Source organism: Lutra lutra, chromosome 10 (genome assembly GCF_902655055.1).
Source record: "Lutra lutra chromosome 10, mLutLut1.2, whole genome shotgun sequence".
Lineage (NCBI taxonomy): Eukaryota > Metazoa > Chordata > Mammalia > Carnivora > Mustelidae > Lutra > Lutra lutra.
In genome coordinates, this window is record NC_062287.1 from 65,761,468 (window position 1) to 65,779,377 (window position 17,910).

Sequence of the window (17,910 nt, forward strand, 5' to 3'; positions counted from 1 at the left end):
TATGGTGACAGATGGTGGCTGGCTGTACTTGTGACAAAGCATAATGTACAGAGAAACTTAATCACTACCTTGTACACCTGAACTAATGTAACACTGTGTGTCAACTATCTTGAATAAAACATTAGAAAAAAGGGACATCATGAAAAGTTACCAGTAACTACTAACTTATCTTTCACTAAGACTCAGACATGGATGACTTTCACAGTAAATACAAATTTTAAACTGAAGTTCACTAGACCCAGAAGGTAAACCTTTACTATATTTCTCCTCAAACGTCAGCCCTCTTATAGTTCCTGAGCAAAGCCACATGTGTTCCTTTCCCTGGATATTACTTTATTCAGCTAACACTTGTTTGATTTTACCTGTCCTGCAAACTTTTCAGATACCTTTTCAATAGCACTTTGCATTTTTATCACATCTTTATACCTAATTGGCCTTGCAGGGGAGGGGGTAAATCCCTACTTTCTTTTGTGTTCACAGTTGGAATCAAAGGCAAGTGTACACTAGCTCACGTTTCTAGAAGAACAAATTTGGAGGCACGTATCCCTTACTCTAACAGGCTCAGGTTCATGTATGTGTTACTTCAGACTGCACTGTTGAAATGATTGATGATACTGCTCTTTGCCACATGAAAACAAATCACAGCTCCTGGGTTGGTATGTACCGAGGCCTGTCCTGGCCTTTACTTCCTCTTATCCTGGATTAAAACAGAGTTGCAAGCACATCCTTCTGGCTTCCTCTTTATTTGTTTCTGAGCGCTGCCCTGGTGAAACAATATTCATCTTTTTTGGGGCTTTAGACACGACTGAAAGTGGAATGTTGGTAATATACCTAAGCACTTGATGCCTGACTATTATAAAGGACAAGTGTAACTAACTGCAATGAAAGGAACACTAATCAAAAAAAACATAGTTTCTTGGAAATTTTAAAATCCTCAGCCTTTAAATAAGCATTTTATCAGAAAGATCAAGGATGCCGGAGAGTAAGGCTATACAGAGCTGCAAGATTATCAATATATTTCTGAGGAGGCTTTTATGTCTCTTGATACCAAAATGTGTACTTCTTCAAGATGATGTACATCAGCAAATTCAATGATAAACTACCATTCCTTCTTATAAAAGGCTTTCCTCTTCTCAGCACTAAGATTCTACCTTGCTTCTCTATATTCTTTATAATCATTTTGAAAGTGATTTTACAAAGTAAACATTAAAACTAATTCAGGGTGGAGTATTTTATCTATTATTTTTTACTGTCCTACAGGGAAAAAGATATGAGTGCAAATTAAAGTCTGTTGACAACTATTTGTATTATATTGTCATGTTGCCCATCACAATGTAGGTGATCAGCTGACTTCCCTCATCTCCAACTAGTTTTTTTAATTCCTGGGTAGACAAAGTAAGCCTTTGAAGAAAAAAAACATGAAGAAAAAAACAGTTAAAAATGCAAATTCTTCAGACTAACTTTTAATGAATCCAACTTTCCACTATTAAAAATCATGGAACCAAAAGATATTTTCAAGCCGCCTTATAACCCAGATATATATTAGGTGTAAGGAAATTTAATCCAATTTGAAATGAATTTTAAAACATAGCACACAAACATTACAACTCCCCAGAGCACAATACAAAATGGTCCTCTAAGAAATATAAACATTTAGTATATAAGAATGTGAAACTATGTAAGAAAAAAGTTTCTCCAGTAAGCTAAAATTTACTTGCTAAAGATTATTTATTGCACAATATATCAGTTTGTTCTAAGAATAAAGCAGATACTATTATTCTCAACTTCTAAATTCAGTACCTAGTCAAACTAAATTTTCTCAAACTGAAGTTCTATAGCATTACAGTATGAGTAAACTTCTTGTTACTGAGTTAGGATAGGGAAAACTTCATAACTTATAAAACAAATTCCTTATAGTTCATGAAAACATTTCACAGATCCTACAAGGCACACATCATATCTCCTATCTTAGTAAGTGCATTTAAGTACTTCATATTTGGAAAAGACAAAGCTGTACAGAATACAAAAAGTGTACATTTCACCCATTAAACAAATTTACAACTTTTATGATTAGTTATAATAGTAGAACCTACCTAACATTCACATCTAAAGAATTATCACCCAGTTTAATGGAGTGAGCAAAAAACTGTGCTCATTTATTTAATAAGACTAATAAAAACACTTTCTATTTCACAGTAGATCAGTTAGTATCCTGGAGCTCATATTGGAAAGTAAAAAGGTTTGGGCAACATCAAGTCACTGGGCTTAGTGCTAAATAATTCCTCGAAAGGTGAAGGATTCTGGGGGATAAGATCATTGGCTATACCTGGAAAGATCCAAAAACACGTACAGCAACTTTGTTCATTTTCAGAAACATTCTTTAATTAGGCAATCTGAGTTAGACTCAGCAAGTCTAATCCAAAAGGACAATTTAGAATCTTAAAGCTGGAAAAAGATCTCAGACAACATCTACCCTAAGGTTTTCCAAATATGTCCCATGGAATACTAAGACTTCATTGAGGAGAGTCAAAGTTCTACAAATCTGACTTGAATTTAATTAAAACAATTAAAAAAATAATTTAAAAAACAACTCCTATCATATGACTACATTACTCACTAAATTTGAGTATCCTGGATATTGCCAATGCATTAATAAATGTTTTTATTGGTTGACTTTATAATATTATTATGGTATATAAAGTTCACATAAGGAAATTTTTATCAATAAAATATGACTTTCATATAGAGGGGTGGGGTGTGTGTGTGTGTGTGTTCGGGGTACAGCATGTGTGTGTAGGGCTTCTGAGTAAGACTTTATCTGAAAAAAAAAAAAAGAGGCTGTACTTCTGAAATAAAATAAGAAAATACTACGGATGAAATCTCAGTTTCTAAAGGAACCTACAAACCAGCAGAAGGGACTTTTTTAAGGTCACACAAACCATCAAGTGCATTGCCAGGTTGGTATGCTAGAGCCCCTAGTACGCTGCCTGTATAAACATCCATAGTGAGTGTTCATCTATTTGATACCGAGCTGTCCCCATCATAAATGTCAACCAATTAGTTATCAATATTTTTTGGGTAAAATCAAGCTACCTTTGGTCAGACATTCTTTATAGAAATGAATTATTTAATTTGCATGCCTATTAAACTCCTAGTATCCAAAAATTCTGCCATCAATAAGCAGCAACTTAAATCGCATACTTTGGTATTTTGGAAAATAGTATCACAACTTACCAGTAATAAGTCAGAAAAGTTACATGGAATTTAACACACCTTTTAAAGGAGACATCAGGTTCTAGTTTCATTATATGCTAAAATGTTAATGCTTAACATAAAACAAAAATTTTACCTTATAAGCAGAATTTAGTAAAAAAATGAAGTGTCACTGAAAATCATAATTCCATTGTGACTATACTCTCTCTGAGTATTTCAAAGTAGCATGAAACAGCAGAAAGCCAATTTATCTCCTAATTTTCTCCATGTTTATGGTACATATGTTTAAAAGCCTACACCCTATTTTCTCTCTTAATAATATTAGAAATTTGAAGACTTGGAGACCTCAGAGAGATGCCTTCAAGTTAAGAAAATAAAAGCACCATGAACCAATATTGAATGATTTATCATAATTTGGAAATACAAAATTCAGGATCTGAATTGAAGAAAAATTTCCTTCTGAAACTCCAAGGTGCATGAGCATTATCAAAAGCTACAGTTTCCCCGCTGTGGGAAAGCATTTCCAGAATAGCCAAGAAGATTCCCCAGCAGAAATCCATTTACAAGGCAAAATCACGCCTCATCCAAATTATACAGCATGAAAAACAAACAAAAAAGATTTGAGTAACAAACATGTAGTTCCAAACACACTGCTAAAGTTATGAAACAACTGTGGATCATTTCAAGTAAAAATTATTAAAGGAGCAATAATTAACCACAAGGGGGCATACACACTCCTTAGATTCCAGCAGAAAGACTAATTTAAGTAGTAACATGCACTTCGATGTAGTCTACATTTTCAGTCACTTCAAATTTTCTCTCAGATGGCTACAACTTTTTGACATTCAAGGTTTATTTTAACCCTAACTAAATAAATTCCAGAATACTCCTGCCCTGAAAAATAGTGTTTTAGAAGCCTCTGGAAATGTTGCTGTTACCTCAGCAAAGAATTCAAGAGCAATTAGTTCTAATATATATTAGAACAGATAAATAATAGAAAAATATGGTCTAAACAGTAGCAAATTTTAGTTTACTATAAATGGAAGACATGGAAAGTTTATCAAAAGAAATGGAACAAATCGTCAGAATAGCGAAAATACGAGGGAAGGGAAAATTGATTTCTCTGTGTCTGTACCACAATATCCCTGCATTCTTCTCCCATGACCGAAACGTTTGTAGCTCATAATAGCAAAAGAAGACCTTCACCCCAAGGTCATGGCCTATGGGGCTGGCCTGCCTCATCGGCCATGTTAAGAATATAGTTAGCCATATCGTCTTCGGTGGGCGCATCTGATACCACCCAAGATTCATTTGCTCCAGTCATCTGCAGGCGACAAATAGGGCAATTCCTGTGTCGATCACTCCTATCAGAGAAGTCAAATAAAGAACAGTTTGTTTTCTTTTTCTTCTTTTTAAAAAAACCGGTGTTTGAAAAGTAATACACGTACAGTGTACATGGTTTAAAAAAAAGTGAACAGCAATAAAAGTATACAGTGAAAAATAAATCTCTTCTTTCCACCCCGATCTTTAATTCTTATCCCCAGGGGCAACTACTGTTAGTAGTTTCTTACATACTCTTCTAGGAAAAGACTAAGCATGATTAAACTTGTGTGTGTGTATGGGGGGGCATATATATATATATCTGCTTTTTTTTTTTAAACTTGTCAATATATCTTATAGGCCATTATGTAGCAGTACATGTTAGAGCTATCTGTTCTTTTTAAACATAACACTGTATGGACAGGCCACAATTCATTTAATTAGTCTCCTGCAGAGGACATTTCAGTTTTCCCCTATCTTTTGCAGCTACAAACAAGGGAATGGAAGCATTCAAGGTTTTAAAATAGAAGATGAACCTTATATGCAGAATAATTTTTCCAATAGGGAAAGAACTTACACATGATCACTTGAATGAGACTATGTTTTCTGAAGGGATTTTTTTTTTTTGTCTTGACAAATATTATTTTGAAATTTCAAAAATACCACATTTGAGCCAGAAACATGTCATGCAGGGAAAATGTTTTTCTCCTCATTTCTCAGTGAAATCTGAGACCAAAGTAATTAAATTATATCAATTGCTTTGGCTTTTGTACAAAAATTTAGAAATCTGTTCCAAAAACTAAATGTGAAAGCTAGAGCTGGCATATATTATTCAGATTCATTTCTGGTTCCTCAGAGATATTTTATTAAGATAATTATATGTTCTTTTCTGTGCATAAAAGTCACAATTTTGATGGTTAACTTCTGCTTCTGGCCAAAAGGGACCAGATTTATCTTCCCACTTAATTAAAACACTGGAAATAAACATGAAACAAGACTTTCAACACTGGACATCATCGACAACACAGGACAGTCATCCCTGAGGATGAGAAGCAAGAAGGTGAGCCCCAATCACTAGCTTATTGCCTTGAGAATCTTTAGGCTGTGGAGCAAGCAGGAGAAGCCCAGATGGAGCCTGGCAGACTCTCTGAGTTGAAGAGACACAGCTGAGACTCTCAGGAGGCCAAGGCAGCTAGAGTTCACAGGGCAGAGTACTGAAGTACTTAAATGCAGAAACCTGCACAAAGGGAGAATTCTGGAATCTACTGAAGTTCCCCCTAGAGTACATTTGCATGTAAGGAAACTACTTGAGGCTCAGGAACCATCCAAAAGGATTTGAAGGAAGAGTATCCCAAACTCACATACGGTTTGGGATATTGCCTTCTCTCACCAGACAGAGTGGAAAGCCTCCTAACTCCTGGAGCATTGAGCAGAGTGATTCTGAAGGGTCCTGCCTCATTAGTGGGGCATAATTAGCTCTCAACTAAACACTATTCTGGTCCTGCCTAATAAATCACAAAAGCAAGACCCAAAAGGATCAAACTGTTTCCAAGTTACTATATTCCAGAACAAAGCTCAAGGATATTTATAGGAATACAAGGATACCTAGTACCCAAAAAGGTAAAAATTACAATGTCTGGCACCCAGTCAAGAACTACCAGGCATTGGGTGGGGGTGGTGGGGAAGAACTACCGGGCATAAAAAGAAAGAGAGAAATACAACCCCAAATAAAGAGGAAAAAAATCTATCAAAACCAATCCAGAGCAGACACAGATGTTAGAACAAGCAGGCAAGAAAATTAATGGTTATCATAACTGTATTCTCTGTATTAAAAACACTGGAGGAAAGACCAAACATATGAAGTAGAGACATGGAAGATATTTTAAAAGCTGAAATCAAACTTCTTGACATGAAAACTATGTCTGAAGTAAAAAATATATTGGATGGAACTAATGACAAGTTAGACATTGCAGAAAAAAAGACTGGTGAGTTGGAAAAGACAGACCAACTGTAACTATTCAAAATGAAATACAGAGAAAAAGACTTCAAAAAGGAAAATAGCAACAGTGAGCTGTGGGACAACTAGAAGTGGTCTAATATATGTGTAACTGGAGTCCAAGAAGAAGGGAGAGGACAGAAAAAATATTTAAGCAAATAATGGCTGAAAATTTTTCAAAATTGATGTTACAGTAAACCCACCAATCCAAGGAGCTCAATGAACCCTATGCACAAGGAACACAAAGAAAACTACTGGAAGGCATATCATAATTAAACTGCTCAAATCAATGATAAAGAAAAACCCTTTAAAAGCAGCCACAGGAAAAAGGGCAATATTACCGGGGGTGCCAGGATGGCTCAGTTAAGCCTCCAACTCTTAGTTTCAGCTCAGGTCATGATCTCAGGGTCCTGGGATTGAGCCCTACATTGGGCTCTGTGCTCAGCAGGGAGCCTGCTTGTCTCTCTCCCTTCCCCTCTGCCCCATGATTTCTCTCTCCCAAATAAATAAAATCTTAGAAAAAAAAAAAGATAACATTACCTACAGAGGAAAAAAGATTAGTGTGATAGCATATTTCTCATGGGAAACAAGGCAAGAAAAATGAGGGTGGAGCAACATCATTAAAGTACTGAAAGAAAAACAGTATCAGTCTAGAATTCTATATCCAGAAAAAAATATCTTTGAAAAAGGATGTTCAGACATTCAAGAAGGTCCTATGAAATCTACAGAAAAGCTATCAGAACTAGTAAATGGATTTAGTAAAAGTTCGTAGAATACAAGATTGATACACAAAAGTCTAATGTATTTCTATACACTAGCAACAAAGGATCAGGAATTGAAATAAAAAATATATTTAAAATAGTATAAATTTAAAATAATTAAGGATAAATCTGTCAAAGATATGCAATACTGAAAACTACAAAAATTGATGAGAGAAATGCAAGAAGACCTAAATAAATGGAGATGATACTGTTTGCGGACTGAAAGACCCAATATTGTTAAGAAGTCAATACTTTCCAAATTGATCTATTTACTTAATGCAAAACCTTTATAGGTTTTTTTGGTGGAAACAGAGATTGATTCTAAAACTCATTCTGAACGCAAAAGAATCAGAATAAAATGACAAAGAAGAACAAACTAAAGAAGAACTCACAGTCCTTGATTTTAAGACTTAGATCTAGAAAGCTACATTAATCAAGGTAGTGTGGTATTGGTATGAAATAAACAGATCAATGGAACAGAACAGAGTCCAGAAATAGACCTATGTGTATTTCAACAACTGATTTCCAATAAAGGTGAAGGGGCAATTTAGTGAAGAAAAGAAAGTCTTTCCAACAAAACATGCTAGAGCAACTGGATAGCCATAGGCAAAAAAAAAGAAATTTAATTGGTACCTCAAGCTATATACAAAAAAGTAACTCAAAATGGATCATAGACCTAAGTGTAAAACCTAAAACTATCAAACTTCCCCCAAACAGAAGAAAATCCTTGTGACCTCGGGTTAGACAGATTTCTTAGATAAATCACTGTGCATAAATCACAAACTGATAAACTGGACCTCATCAAAATTAAAAACTTTTACTCTTCCAGAGACATTCTTAAGAGAATGAAAAGACAAATTACAAAGTGGGAGAATATATTTGCCAGTCAAATATCTGATAAAGGACATGTATTCACAATACAGAAAGAACTCTAAAACTTAATATGAAAACAACCCAATAAAGAAATGGGCAAAAGATGTGAATGGACACTTCACCAAAGAAGACATACAGATTTAGTATATACAATGATGCTCAACGTCATCCGTCAGTAGGGAAAAACAGACTATAACTACCATGAGACAACACTACACATCTATTAGAATGGCTAAATTAAAAGGACTGACCATACTTACCAGAGAGGTGGGGGTGGGGAATGGGTGAAATGGTGAAGGGGATTAAGAGTACACTTATCTTGATGAGTACCGAGTAAAATATGAAACTGTTGAATTGTTATATTGCACATCTGAAACTAACACTGATGTTAACTATACTGGAATTAAAATTAAATAAAAAGAAAGAAAAAAAAAAGATTGATCCTATTAAGTATTGGCAAAGTTGTAGAGCAATTAGAACTCTCAGACATTGCTGGTGGGAGTGCAAAATGGTACTACCACTTTGGAAACAGTTGGCAGTTTCTTAGAAAAGTTAAACATATACCCACCACATGATCTAGACATTCTACTTCTAAGTATTTAACAACAACAATACCAACAAAAAACCAAAACCCCAAAATATATGTCTGTAAAAAGACTTGTCTACAAATGTACATAGCAGCTTCATTTGTAATAGCCAAAAATTGGAAACAACCCAATGTCCTTAATAGGTGACTAGATAAATAAACTGTGGTAGATCATACAATGAATACTACTCAGCAACAAAAAGGGAGCTTCTGTGGGGCACCTGGGTGGCTTAGTCATTTGAGCATCCAACTTTTGATTTTGGCTCAGGTTGTGATCTCAGGGTCATGGATCGGGATTCTCTCATTTCCCTCTCCCTCTGCCCTCCTCCCACTCATGCTCTTTATCTCTCTCCAAAATAATAAATAAAATCCTAAAAGAAGGGGGAAACTACTGGTAACATGCTACAACATGGATAAATCTCAAAATAATTACACTGAATGAAAAAAAGAGCACATGCTGTATGATTTAATTTATAAAAATTCTAGAAAATCCAAATTAGTTTTGTAGTGACTGAAAGCAGATTAATCCTTATCTGGAGACTGGAAGGAAGGGCTGGAAGGAGACTTTACAGTGAGGCACAGAGTCACTTTTGGGGTGATGAATTTGTTCATTATCTGAATTGTGATTTTTTTTAATGGGTGTGTACATGTGTCAAAATGTATCAAATTGTACTTTAAACATATGTAGTTTATGGTATGTCAATTATAAAGTCATCTAAATGCTTCATTCTTATTTTGTAAAATAATGAACTTGACTAGCTGATCTCTAAAGTTCCCTCCAGGTCCAATAATCAGTATTCAATGATTCATATTATTCCTTTTAATCAAAGATAGAGGAAAAATACAGAAATGAGGAGAAAAACGAAGAAAGAGGGAAACTCGTGATTCTAGACTCAAGTCAGGCACAAATCTTAGACCAACAGTAAACTGCCAAAGCTAAGACACATTGCCACATTTTATAAACTTTAAATATAAAAGTATTTTTAAATAGAGAAGGAAGCATGTCATACAATTCAAAGTACTAAAGAACAAAATCTCTTATACTTAAATACAATATTTTTGTATTTTTTGGAGTTTATTCATATACACTTTCTCATTTGACCTTTGCCTATCCCATGACGGCAGCAGATAACTTACCATTTATCAATGCATTTCTGACAAAAGCTGTGAGCACAAGGCAGGATGAGGTCAGCTCGACCATCCATGCAGATACAACACTCCTCCTCATCAGTCAGCTGCTTCACCCTGCAATGTGAAAGCATAAATCTTCTCTGTTGTCATTATGCTTTAACTTTGTCTCCATTGCCTTAGAAAGGATTATCAAAAACCAATGTACCCTCAATATAAAGCAAAACATGACTCATGCAAAATCAGACTAAATTTTAGTGATAACAAATATATTTAGGGAAGAAGTACTAAGAGGGACAAATTTCATAAAGAAAGGCTGGGTAATAGATAAATACTGTGAAGATCAAAAAGAATATACAAATAAAAACTGGAAATACTCAAGTCTTTCTGAAAATAATAGTCCATCTAAATCATATCACATTTATATAAATGAACTCAACTGACAGAAGATTTACTTGCCATGCAGGATACAAAGCTCTCTAAAATATGGACCTTGCCCTTGGACATTACCATGCTGATGCTGATAATGGGCATATACATGAAAGAATAACTTAGTCTGAATAATTGGGGCTATAGGAAATACAAAAGATAGGAAGTTTGCTTCCTATCTTTCTCTGTCCTTAAGGAGCTCTTTCATCTTGGGAAGAGATATTGAACCTTCTACTCCAGCCCCAGTGTACTGCACCCCCAAGTCAGCAGAGTGCCTTTGCATGTGGTATTTCCTTTTCCTGGAATATCCCTGTGAGTCTGGTAACTCTAACGCTAGTAACTCAGCTCAGAATATCTTCTCTCCGCTCTCAAAACCAATATTTGCCTCAATTAAAGGACTTTAAATATTGCATTAAAGAATATATTGCATTTTAATTGGCTGCTAATTGATTGGTCTAGCTACAAACTCAAAGTTCTTTGAATACAGGCAGTTTGTCTTAGGTTCTCAATAAATGTTCTTAAAGTGATTTTAATTTGCTTTTATCCTTCATGCTGTTCTATAATTTTTAGGTTTTCTTTATCAAGCATGTATCACTTTCATAATTATGCAAAAGCGAAATGTTTCAAAGTATAGTCACTAGACTATAAACTTCTTAAAGGCAGAAGGTATCTCTGACACGTTTTTATTCCCTACTGTGCTTGTACTACTATATACAAGACATTGAAATACCACTGTAGTTGGTGGGAATGCAAGCTGGTACAGCCACTCTGGAAAACAGTATGGAGGTTCCTCAAGATGTTAAGAATGGAGCTACTCTATGACCCAGCAATTGTACTACTTGGTATTTACCCCAAAGATACAGAGGTGGTTTAAAGAAGGGGCACAGGCACCCCAATGTTCATAGCAGCAATGTCCACAATAGACAAACTGTGGAAGGAGCCAAGATACCCTTCAACAGATGAATGGATAAAGAAGAGGTAGTTCATATATACAATGGAATATTATTCAGCCATCAGAAAGGATGAATACCCACCATTTGCATCGACATCGATGGACCTGGATGGGATTATGTTAAGTGAAGTAAGTCAAGCAGAGAAAGACAATTATCGTGTGGTTTCACTCATACGTGGAACATAACCAACAGCACAGAGGACCACAGGGGAAGGGAGGGAAATCCAAAGCAGGGGGTGGTATCAGAGAGGGAGATGAACTATGAGAGACTATTGACCCTGAGAAACAATCTGAGAGTTTCAGAGGAGAGGCGTGTTGGGGGAGGGGATAACAGGGTGATGGGTATTGAGGAGGGCACGTGCTATGATGAGCACTGGGTATTATACTTAACTGATGAATCACTAATACTACATCAAAAGCTAATGATGTACTATACAGTGGCTAACTGAACACACACACACACGTACACACACAAGAAATACCACTTTAAAATTTGTCAATTTGAACATAAAAAAGAATATAAGCAAATGTCAAATATGCAAGTAGTAAGTGCTAAGAAGGAACAAATGAGTATTAATGAGTATTTCAAATTTGTTGGAAAGATGAGGTTGAAAAGTGACATACCTTTGAGAGAGGACATTGTAGGTGAATAAACAAAGTTGTTGAGGTAGGAAAAAAAAAATACTTCTGGAGTGTGGTATGTAACAATCTGATCCCTGAATGTCAAAATATGTTTAAACTTATTCTGATTGGCAAACTAGAATCAGAGTTTGATCAAAAGAAAAGTGAACCCCCACTGAAATTGTATTTAGGAAGACTAATTGGGAATGCAGTATGGGACATTCTAGAGGGAGGAAAATCAATCAGATCCTTACTTCAGCAATTCACTTGGGAGATAGGGCCCAGTAAAGGGACATTACAAAGACACATCGTCAGGATGTGGGTAATAGGTTAAACCTATGGGCAAAAGAAGGAAGACACTGAATCAAAGTGGGGAAACTGAATGAAATGTAGATGGACACGCATCTCATTTTCTAGATATATTCAGTTCAATGTTTCCACATCTCTTAGGTGCTACCTTCTGGATCAGACCCAGATGAACTGGGGTCTCTGCTTTTGAGCAGCTTATAATTTGTCTAAGGATGTGTCAGTAGCAGAGACTTAACTGAATCCAAAACGAGGGACAGAGTTCTGAAGGTTAGAAGGCTGTGAAGAAGAGCACTGCTCTGGACAGAAGTAAAAGAAAGCACAGGAAACACAGAAGCAGCCAGCGGAAGCTGTACAATGTTCACTTGATTTCTTGCTACCTTCCTAGCAGTACACTAACTAGAAGAAGGAAGGAGAAAGGGTCTTGCTCTAGTTGTCCTTGTTACACCACTTGTAGAATGGAATATTGAGTTCTATAGCCTCTACCCTGAAAGATATTTTGACAGATAAAGGATTTTCCAGGAAAGCTTCTGGGATAAGAAAGAGACCCATAGAACAAAGGCCAAAGGAAGTGGGGATGCTCATCGTGTAGAACAAAGGACCAGTGAGAATCTGATTAATGTTTTCAAATATTTGAAGGGCTGAAGAGAGAACAGATTTGTTTGGTGGGATCCAGAGGGCACTGCCACTGAAATAAGTAGAATACAGTAGTAAATTTAAAATAATGAAAAAAAAATAATAACAGTGAACTCTTACATATTATTACATGCCAGGCCCTGTTGTAAGCATTTTACATATCTTGACTCACTTAGTTCTCTCAAGAATCCTATGAAGCAGATACTATTGTTATCATCCTCTCTTAAAAAATGAGGAAAAGAGGGAAAAATAGTTTAATAACTTGTCCAAAGTCACACAGTTAGGAGTAGAGTCATGATTCGAACACAGGCAATTTCGTTCTAGAGTCTGTGCTATGCTGCCTCAAGAGAGTCAGATTTTGGCTGTCCTGAGGAATATAATGTGAAAGGGAACACTTCACAGTGATTAGAGCCATCTGTGTAAGAAAAGGCTTGTGTCTGTGTGGCACTGAGTCCCATATACCTTCAGATGTTCAAGTACAAGCTGGACAAAATGTGACAAGACTACTACTCAAAGTCTTACTGGTGGATCAGCAGCAGTGACTCCATGTGGGAGCTTGACGGACTCTCAAGTTCCTCCTTGAAACCATTGACTACAAAGTTTAAGAAGCTCTGTGGTACAGTCCTTACTCATTGGAGAGTAATAATGCAGAGGTTAGGGGCATGGTTGTATTGCCAGCCTCATCTGAATGTGAATCTCGGCTAGGCTAATTTTTAGCCATGTCATTTATTTGTCTAATCCTCAGATTTTCTGAAATGGACCAGTAATTGTATCCCATGGGGTTGTTGTGAGGATTTAATGAGTTTATATGTAAAGCACTCATCAAAATGCTTAATACACTGTAAGTACTCAATAAATGTAAACCATTAACAAAAACATGTATCAGATATAAGACTAAACCAAATAAATATCCTTTAAAACACCTTCAACTTGAAAAGTCTGTTTTTCTATGAACTAGAGTATCAGGGTAGAACTCAAAACCAAAAAACATACAAAGGCAAGAAGCAGCCCTAATCTACCAACGAGGCACTGAGTTTCCAGGGATAACACCCTTACCTCTTTCATTGAGATGACTACAACAAGAAAAAAGTATTACTTTCATTTGCTACCACACAGTTTAAATATCCTGGTAAGTCCTAGTCTCAGCTTTCAAGATACTTAAAACAAAACAAGACAATAACAACAACAAAAACTGCCATTCTGAACAGGGAGAGGAAGAAAAGCAGAAATCAGACCACCTGTCTGTGAAAGATTAACTTTACAAAATACAGAAAAGAAAACCCTAAACACTGCCTATCATGTTCTAAACTCACTTGGCATTTCAGTACCACTTGTACAGCCCAAACCCAGAAAACCAAACAATTCTATAATGATAACAGAAAATGACAATGGAGATACAGATTTACCACAATATAGTTTTAGAAACCAGTTGGCTAAGAATGGACCAGAAAATGCAACTGTAAATCAAGCAATAAAAGAGAAATTCTTGCTAAGCTATTCTTAATTTTAAGGTAAAAAAATACCTGTTGATACAGATTTTGCTGTCCATTCAGGATGACAATAAGACAGGATGTCAACATGTCTGGACCCACGTAAGACTTTTCCAATGAGGCATTTACAAATTTAATTATGGTCATGGTTGTCAAATGGCAACAGGTGGAAGCTTTCACATGCCAAGAGCATTACAGAGAAGGAAAAGAAAGTTTAGATAGAACAATAATACACTAGGCCTGAGTAAACAAGCGCCATCAAAGAAAACTCTGGCTGACTTCATTTCCTTCTGGTAACTCAGTATATGCAGTTCGTACACCAACTACTTTTTCATTCCTGAATGGTCTGCCAATATTTACAATTTCTAATGCTCCAATTAGTCAGATATTTTAAAGGAAAACTGGAATGATTTTGCCAGATTCTTAGACCTAATTCCCTGAAGGGCTTTGACTGTCTAATAACATAAATACCTGTTATAAGAGAGATATTAATATCCTCTGTTATTAATTGCAAGCATGTAGAGTGGAGAGTGCATTCATGGAACTGGGTTGAAAGGAACATTAGCTGGTGTGAGCCACTTTAATTTTTCTTTAATTTAGCACTCTAACACATCCTGAAGCACAGAATAATCCAAAAGCTTATCTGGGATACAATACAACTGAAATAAAAAGTAATGTGATTCAGAAATCACAAGGGGACCAGCAAAAGTATTACTGTGATTTCAGAGCTCGTGTATTAGAAAACAAGAGAAATATGGTTCTTATGCATTCTATACCTTCCCATCCAAAGACTAGCCTGACAAGATGTTACAGATGATGAGTTTTCATCTTGGTCTTCAGAAGTGGAGCTCTGGGCCAATACTCCTGATGCTTGACTTGTGATGTCTTTATAAAGCTGAATAAACTGGTATAAATTCATGATCCGTGATGCTTCTACAATGCCAGTGCTTTTGTTGATCTAAAATAAAATTAAAAAAAAAAAAAAAGGAAGCAAAGAAAAAAAGTTCATAATTTCTCTGGCCATTTTAAAAAGTTTTTATTTAAATTCCAGTTAGTGAGCATACAGTGAAATATTAGTGTCAGGTGTAGAATTTACTACATACAACACCTGGCGCTTATCGCAAGTATCCTCCTTAATCTCCATCACCTAATTCACCCATCCCTCTTCTCTGGTCAATTTTTTCCCAAAAAGGGGGGAACAATATTTAGTCAAACACCGTAGGAAATAAAGTTTTCAAAGTTTGCAAATTACCTAACAAGAGAAAAAGTCTGAGCAAATGAAGTGGAGTTCAAAGTACTTGCACACATTTATCTCATTTGATGCTCATTTGAATGCTCAAAATAACCCTGTAGGGTTGATTAGGCATCACCCTGTTTAGAGTTGATGAAGTCAGATAACTCTCCCAGACCTAAAAAATGAATTTTAGAGATCAGTATTGACAATTCTTTTAATTTCTTGAAGAATTTAACTAAAAGATTTATTTGAATCCAACACCCACATGCCATTCTAGTATACTTGAAACAACTACTTGTTTTCTGGAATATCTTAAGTTCTAGTTTTTGCCAGAATTTCCAAACTAAAGCAAGAAAATTACCTTAAAGTAAATGTTAACAAAAAGTGGTTGAGTTCTTCCCAGGAGGCTATTTTGCATTTAGGCGAGCACCCCTCTTTGCTTTGGCAAAAAATTCATTTAATACGAAGTGGAACCAGTGGCCTACAGATTGTACCTCTCCTCACTTGAGCTTACATTCTTTTTTTTTTTTTTTAAGATTGTTTTCATTTGACAGAGAGATAGAGTCAGAGAGCACAAGCTGGGGGAATGGCAGAGGGAGGGGGAGAGGCAGGCTCCCCGCTGAGCAAGGAGCCCAATGCAGGACTCAATCCCAGGCCCCTGGGATCATGACCTGAACCGAAGGCAGACACTTAACCAACTGAGCCACCCAGGCAAATCCCTGGAGCTTACTTTTTTTTTTTTTTTTTAAGATTTTATTTATTTATTTGACAGAGAGGCAGGCAGAGAGAGAGGGGGGGAAGCAGGCTCCCTGCTGAGCAGAGAGCCCGATGTGGGACTCAATCCCAAGACCCTGGGATCATGACCTGAGCCGAAGGCAGACACTTAACCAACTGAGCCACCCAGGCAAATCCCTGGAGCTTACATTTTTTTTTTTTTTTTAAGATTTTATTTATTTATTTGACAGAGAGGCAGGCAGAGAGAGAGAGGGGGAAGCAGGCTCCCTGCTGAGCAGAGAGCCCGATGTGGGACTCGATCCCAAGACCCTGGGATCATGACCTGAGCCGAAGGCAGAGGCTTTAACCCACTGAGCCACCAAGGTGCCCCTGGAGATTACATTCTTAATGTGAGAAGATATTGGGGCAAGTGTGAGGTAAGAGGTAAGGAGAGAAAATATTGCTTTCATAAGACTTAGGGAGTCATAGAGTGGGTCATATATTTTCTTTTGAAGTGATCAAAGTAAATAGGGTTCAAAGGGTACTGTTCTTGGAAGAAACTGAAGTAATCAGTGACAGACTAGCAATGTGAAAGACTATTTTTTTTAAAAATTCATCTATATTATTAGATGTAGTATGCTTTATTTATTCTCCTTGCTTACAATATTCCATTGTGTAAATATGCTTCACTTTACTCATTATAATATTCAATTTCATATATATGTATAGTTATATACATATAGGAATGTGTAAGGGTGAAATTATTTCATCATACAGTGTGCATATGTTCAGCTTTATTAGATACTCTCAAGTATTTTTGAAAGTGATAACAAAATATACCCCCAGCAATAGTGTCTAAAAATTTGTATTGCCTCATGTTCTCACCAACACTTTGTGTTATTAATCTATTATTATTATTTATTTTAGCCATTCATCATGTTATTTTATTTTCTTAGTTAACTCACTCCTTTGATCCTCTACTATGTTATTTTAGTAACTGCTATACGGTTTATTGCTTTATGCTTTACAGCCATGCATCTTTATCTCACCAGTCTACACTGATGTGATGGTATGACACTTCAGCTATGATAACCTTAAACAGTACACTTTCATTCTCCCACCCCTTACTTTTATACATTTGTTGGCATACATTTTCCCTTTGTGCAAGTTATAAACTCCGAACTACATTCATGTTATTTTTGTTTAAAAATCAATTAATCTTTCAAAGAAACTTTAATAACAGAAAATATTCTTAAATTTTTGACATAGCTAACATTTTTAGTACTCATTGTCCATTGTGTAGGTATATATTTCCATCTAGCATGATTTTTCTTCTGCCTTAAGGACTTCCTTTTAGATTTCCTGCAGTGTGGGTCAGCTAGTTATGGGTTCTTTCACCTATTATATGCCAAATTTAGTCAAATTTGGAAAATTTTTGGTTATTTCTTCTTCAAATATTTTCTGTATCTTTTTTTTTTTAAAGTGTTTCTTTTTTTTTCCTTTTTAAATTTCTTTTCAACGTAACAGTATTCATTGTTCCAGGTGGTAGGTATTAAGGAGGGCACGTATTGCATGGAGCACTGGGTGTGGTGCAAAGACTTTGTTTTTTTAGCACAGGGGATGGTAAGGAAGACTATGGGAACAGAAGCAA

General features: G+C 35.9%; 1 protein-coding gene across 3 annotated transcripts in view; it reads right to left on the reverse strand.

Annotated features, from left to right (window-relative positions):
- RNF141 (ring finger protein 141) overlaps positions 1-17,910 on the reverse strand; it is a 40,614-nt gene that overhangs the window by 1,707 nt on the left and 20,997 nt on the right. For 2 of the 3 annotated variants that reach the window (XM_047693303.1, XM_047693304.1), the window contains exons 4-6: positions 15,088-15,269; positions 9,887-9,994; positions 441-4,577 (exon numbers count right to left, since the gene is read on the reverse strand). In XM_047693303.1, the coding sequence (XP_047549259.1) occupies positions 4,427-4,577; positions 9,887-9,994; positions 15,088-15,269 (441 nt within the window). In that variant the 3' untranslated portion in view covers positions 441-4,426. Of the gene's footprint in view, positions 1-440; positions 4,578-9,886; positions 9,995-15,087; positions 15,270-17,910 lie in introns of those variants that run through there. The other variant, XM_047693306.1, reaches the window with a different exon arrangement.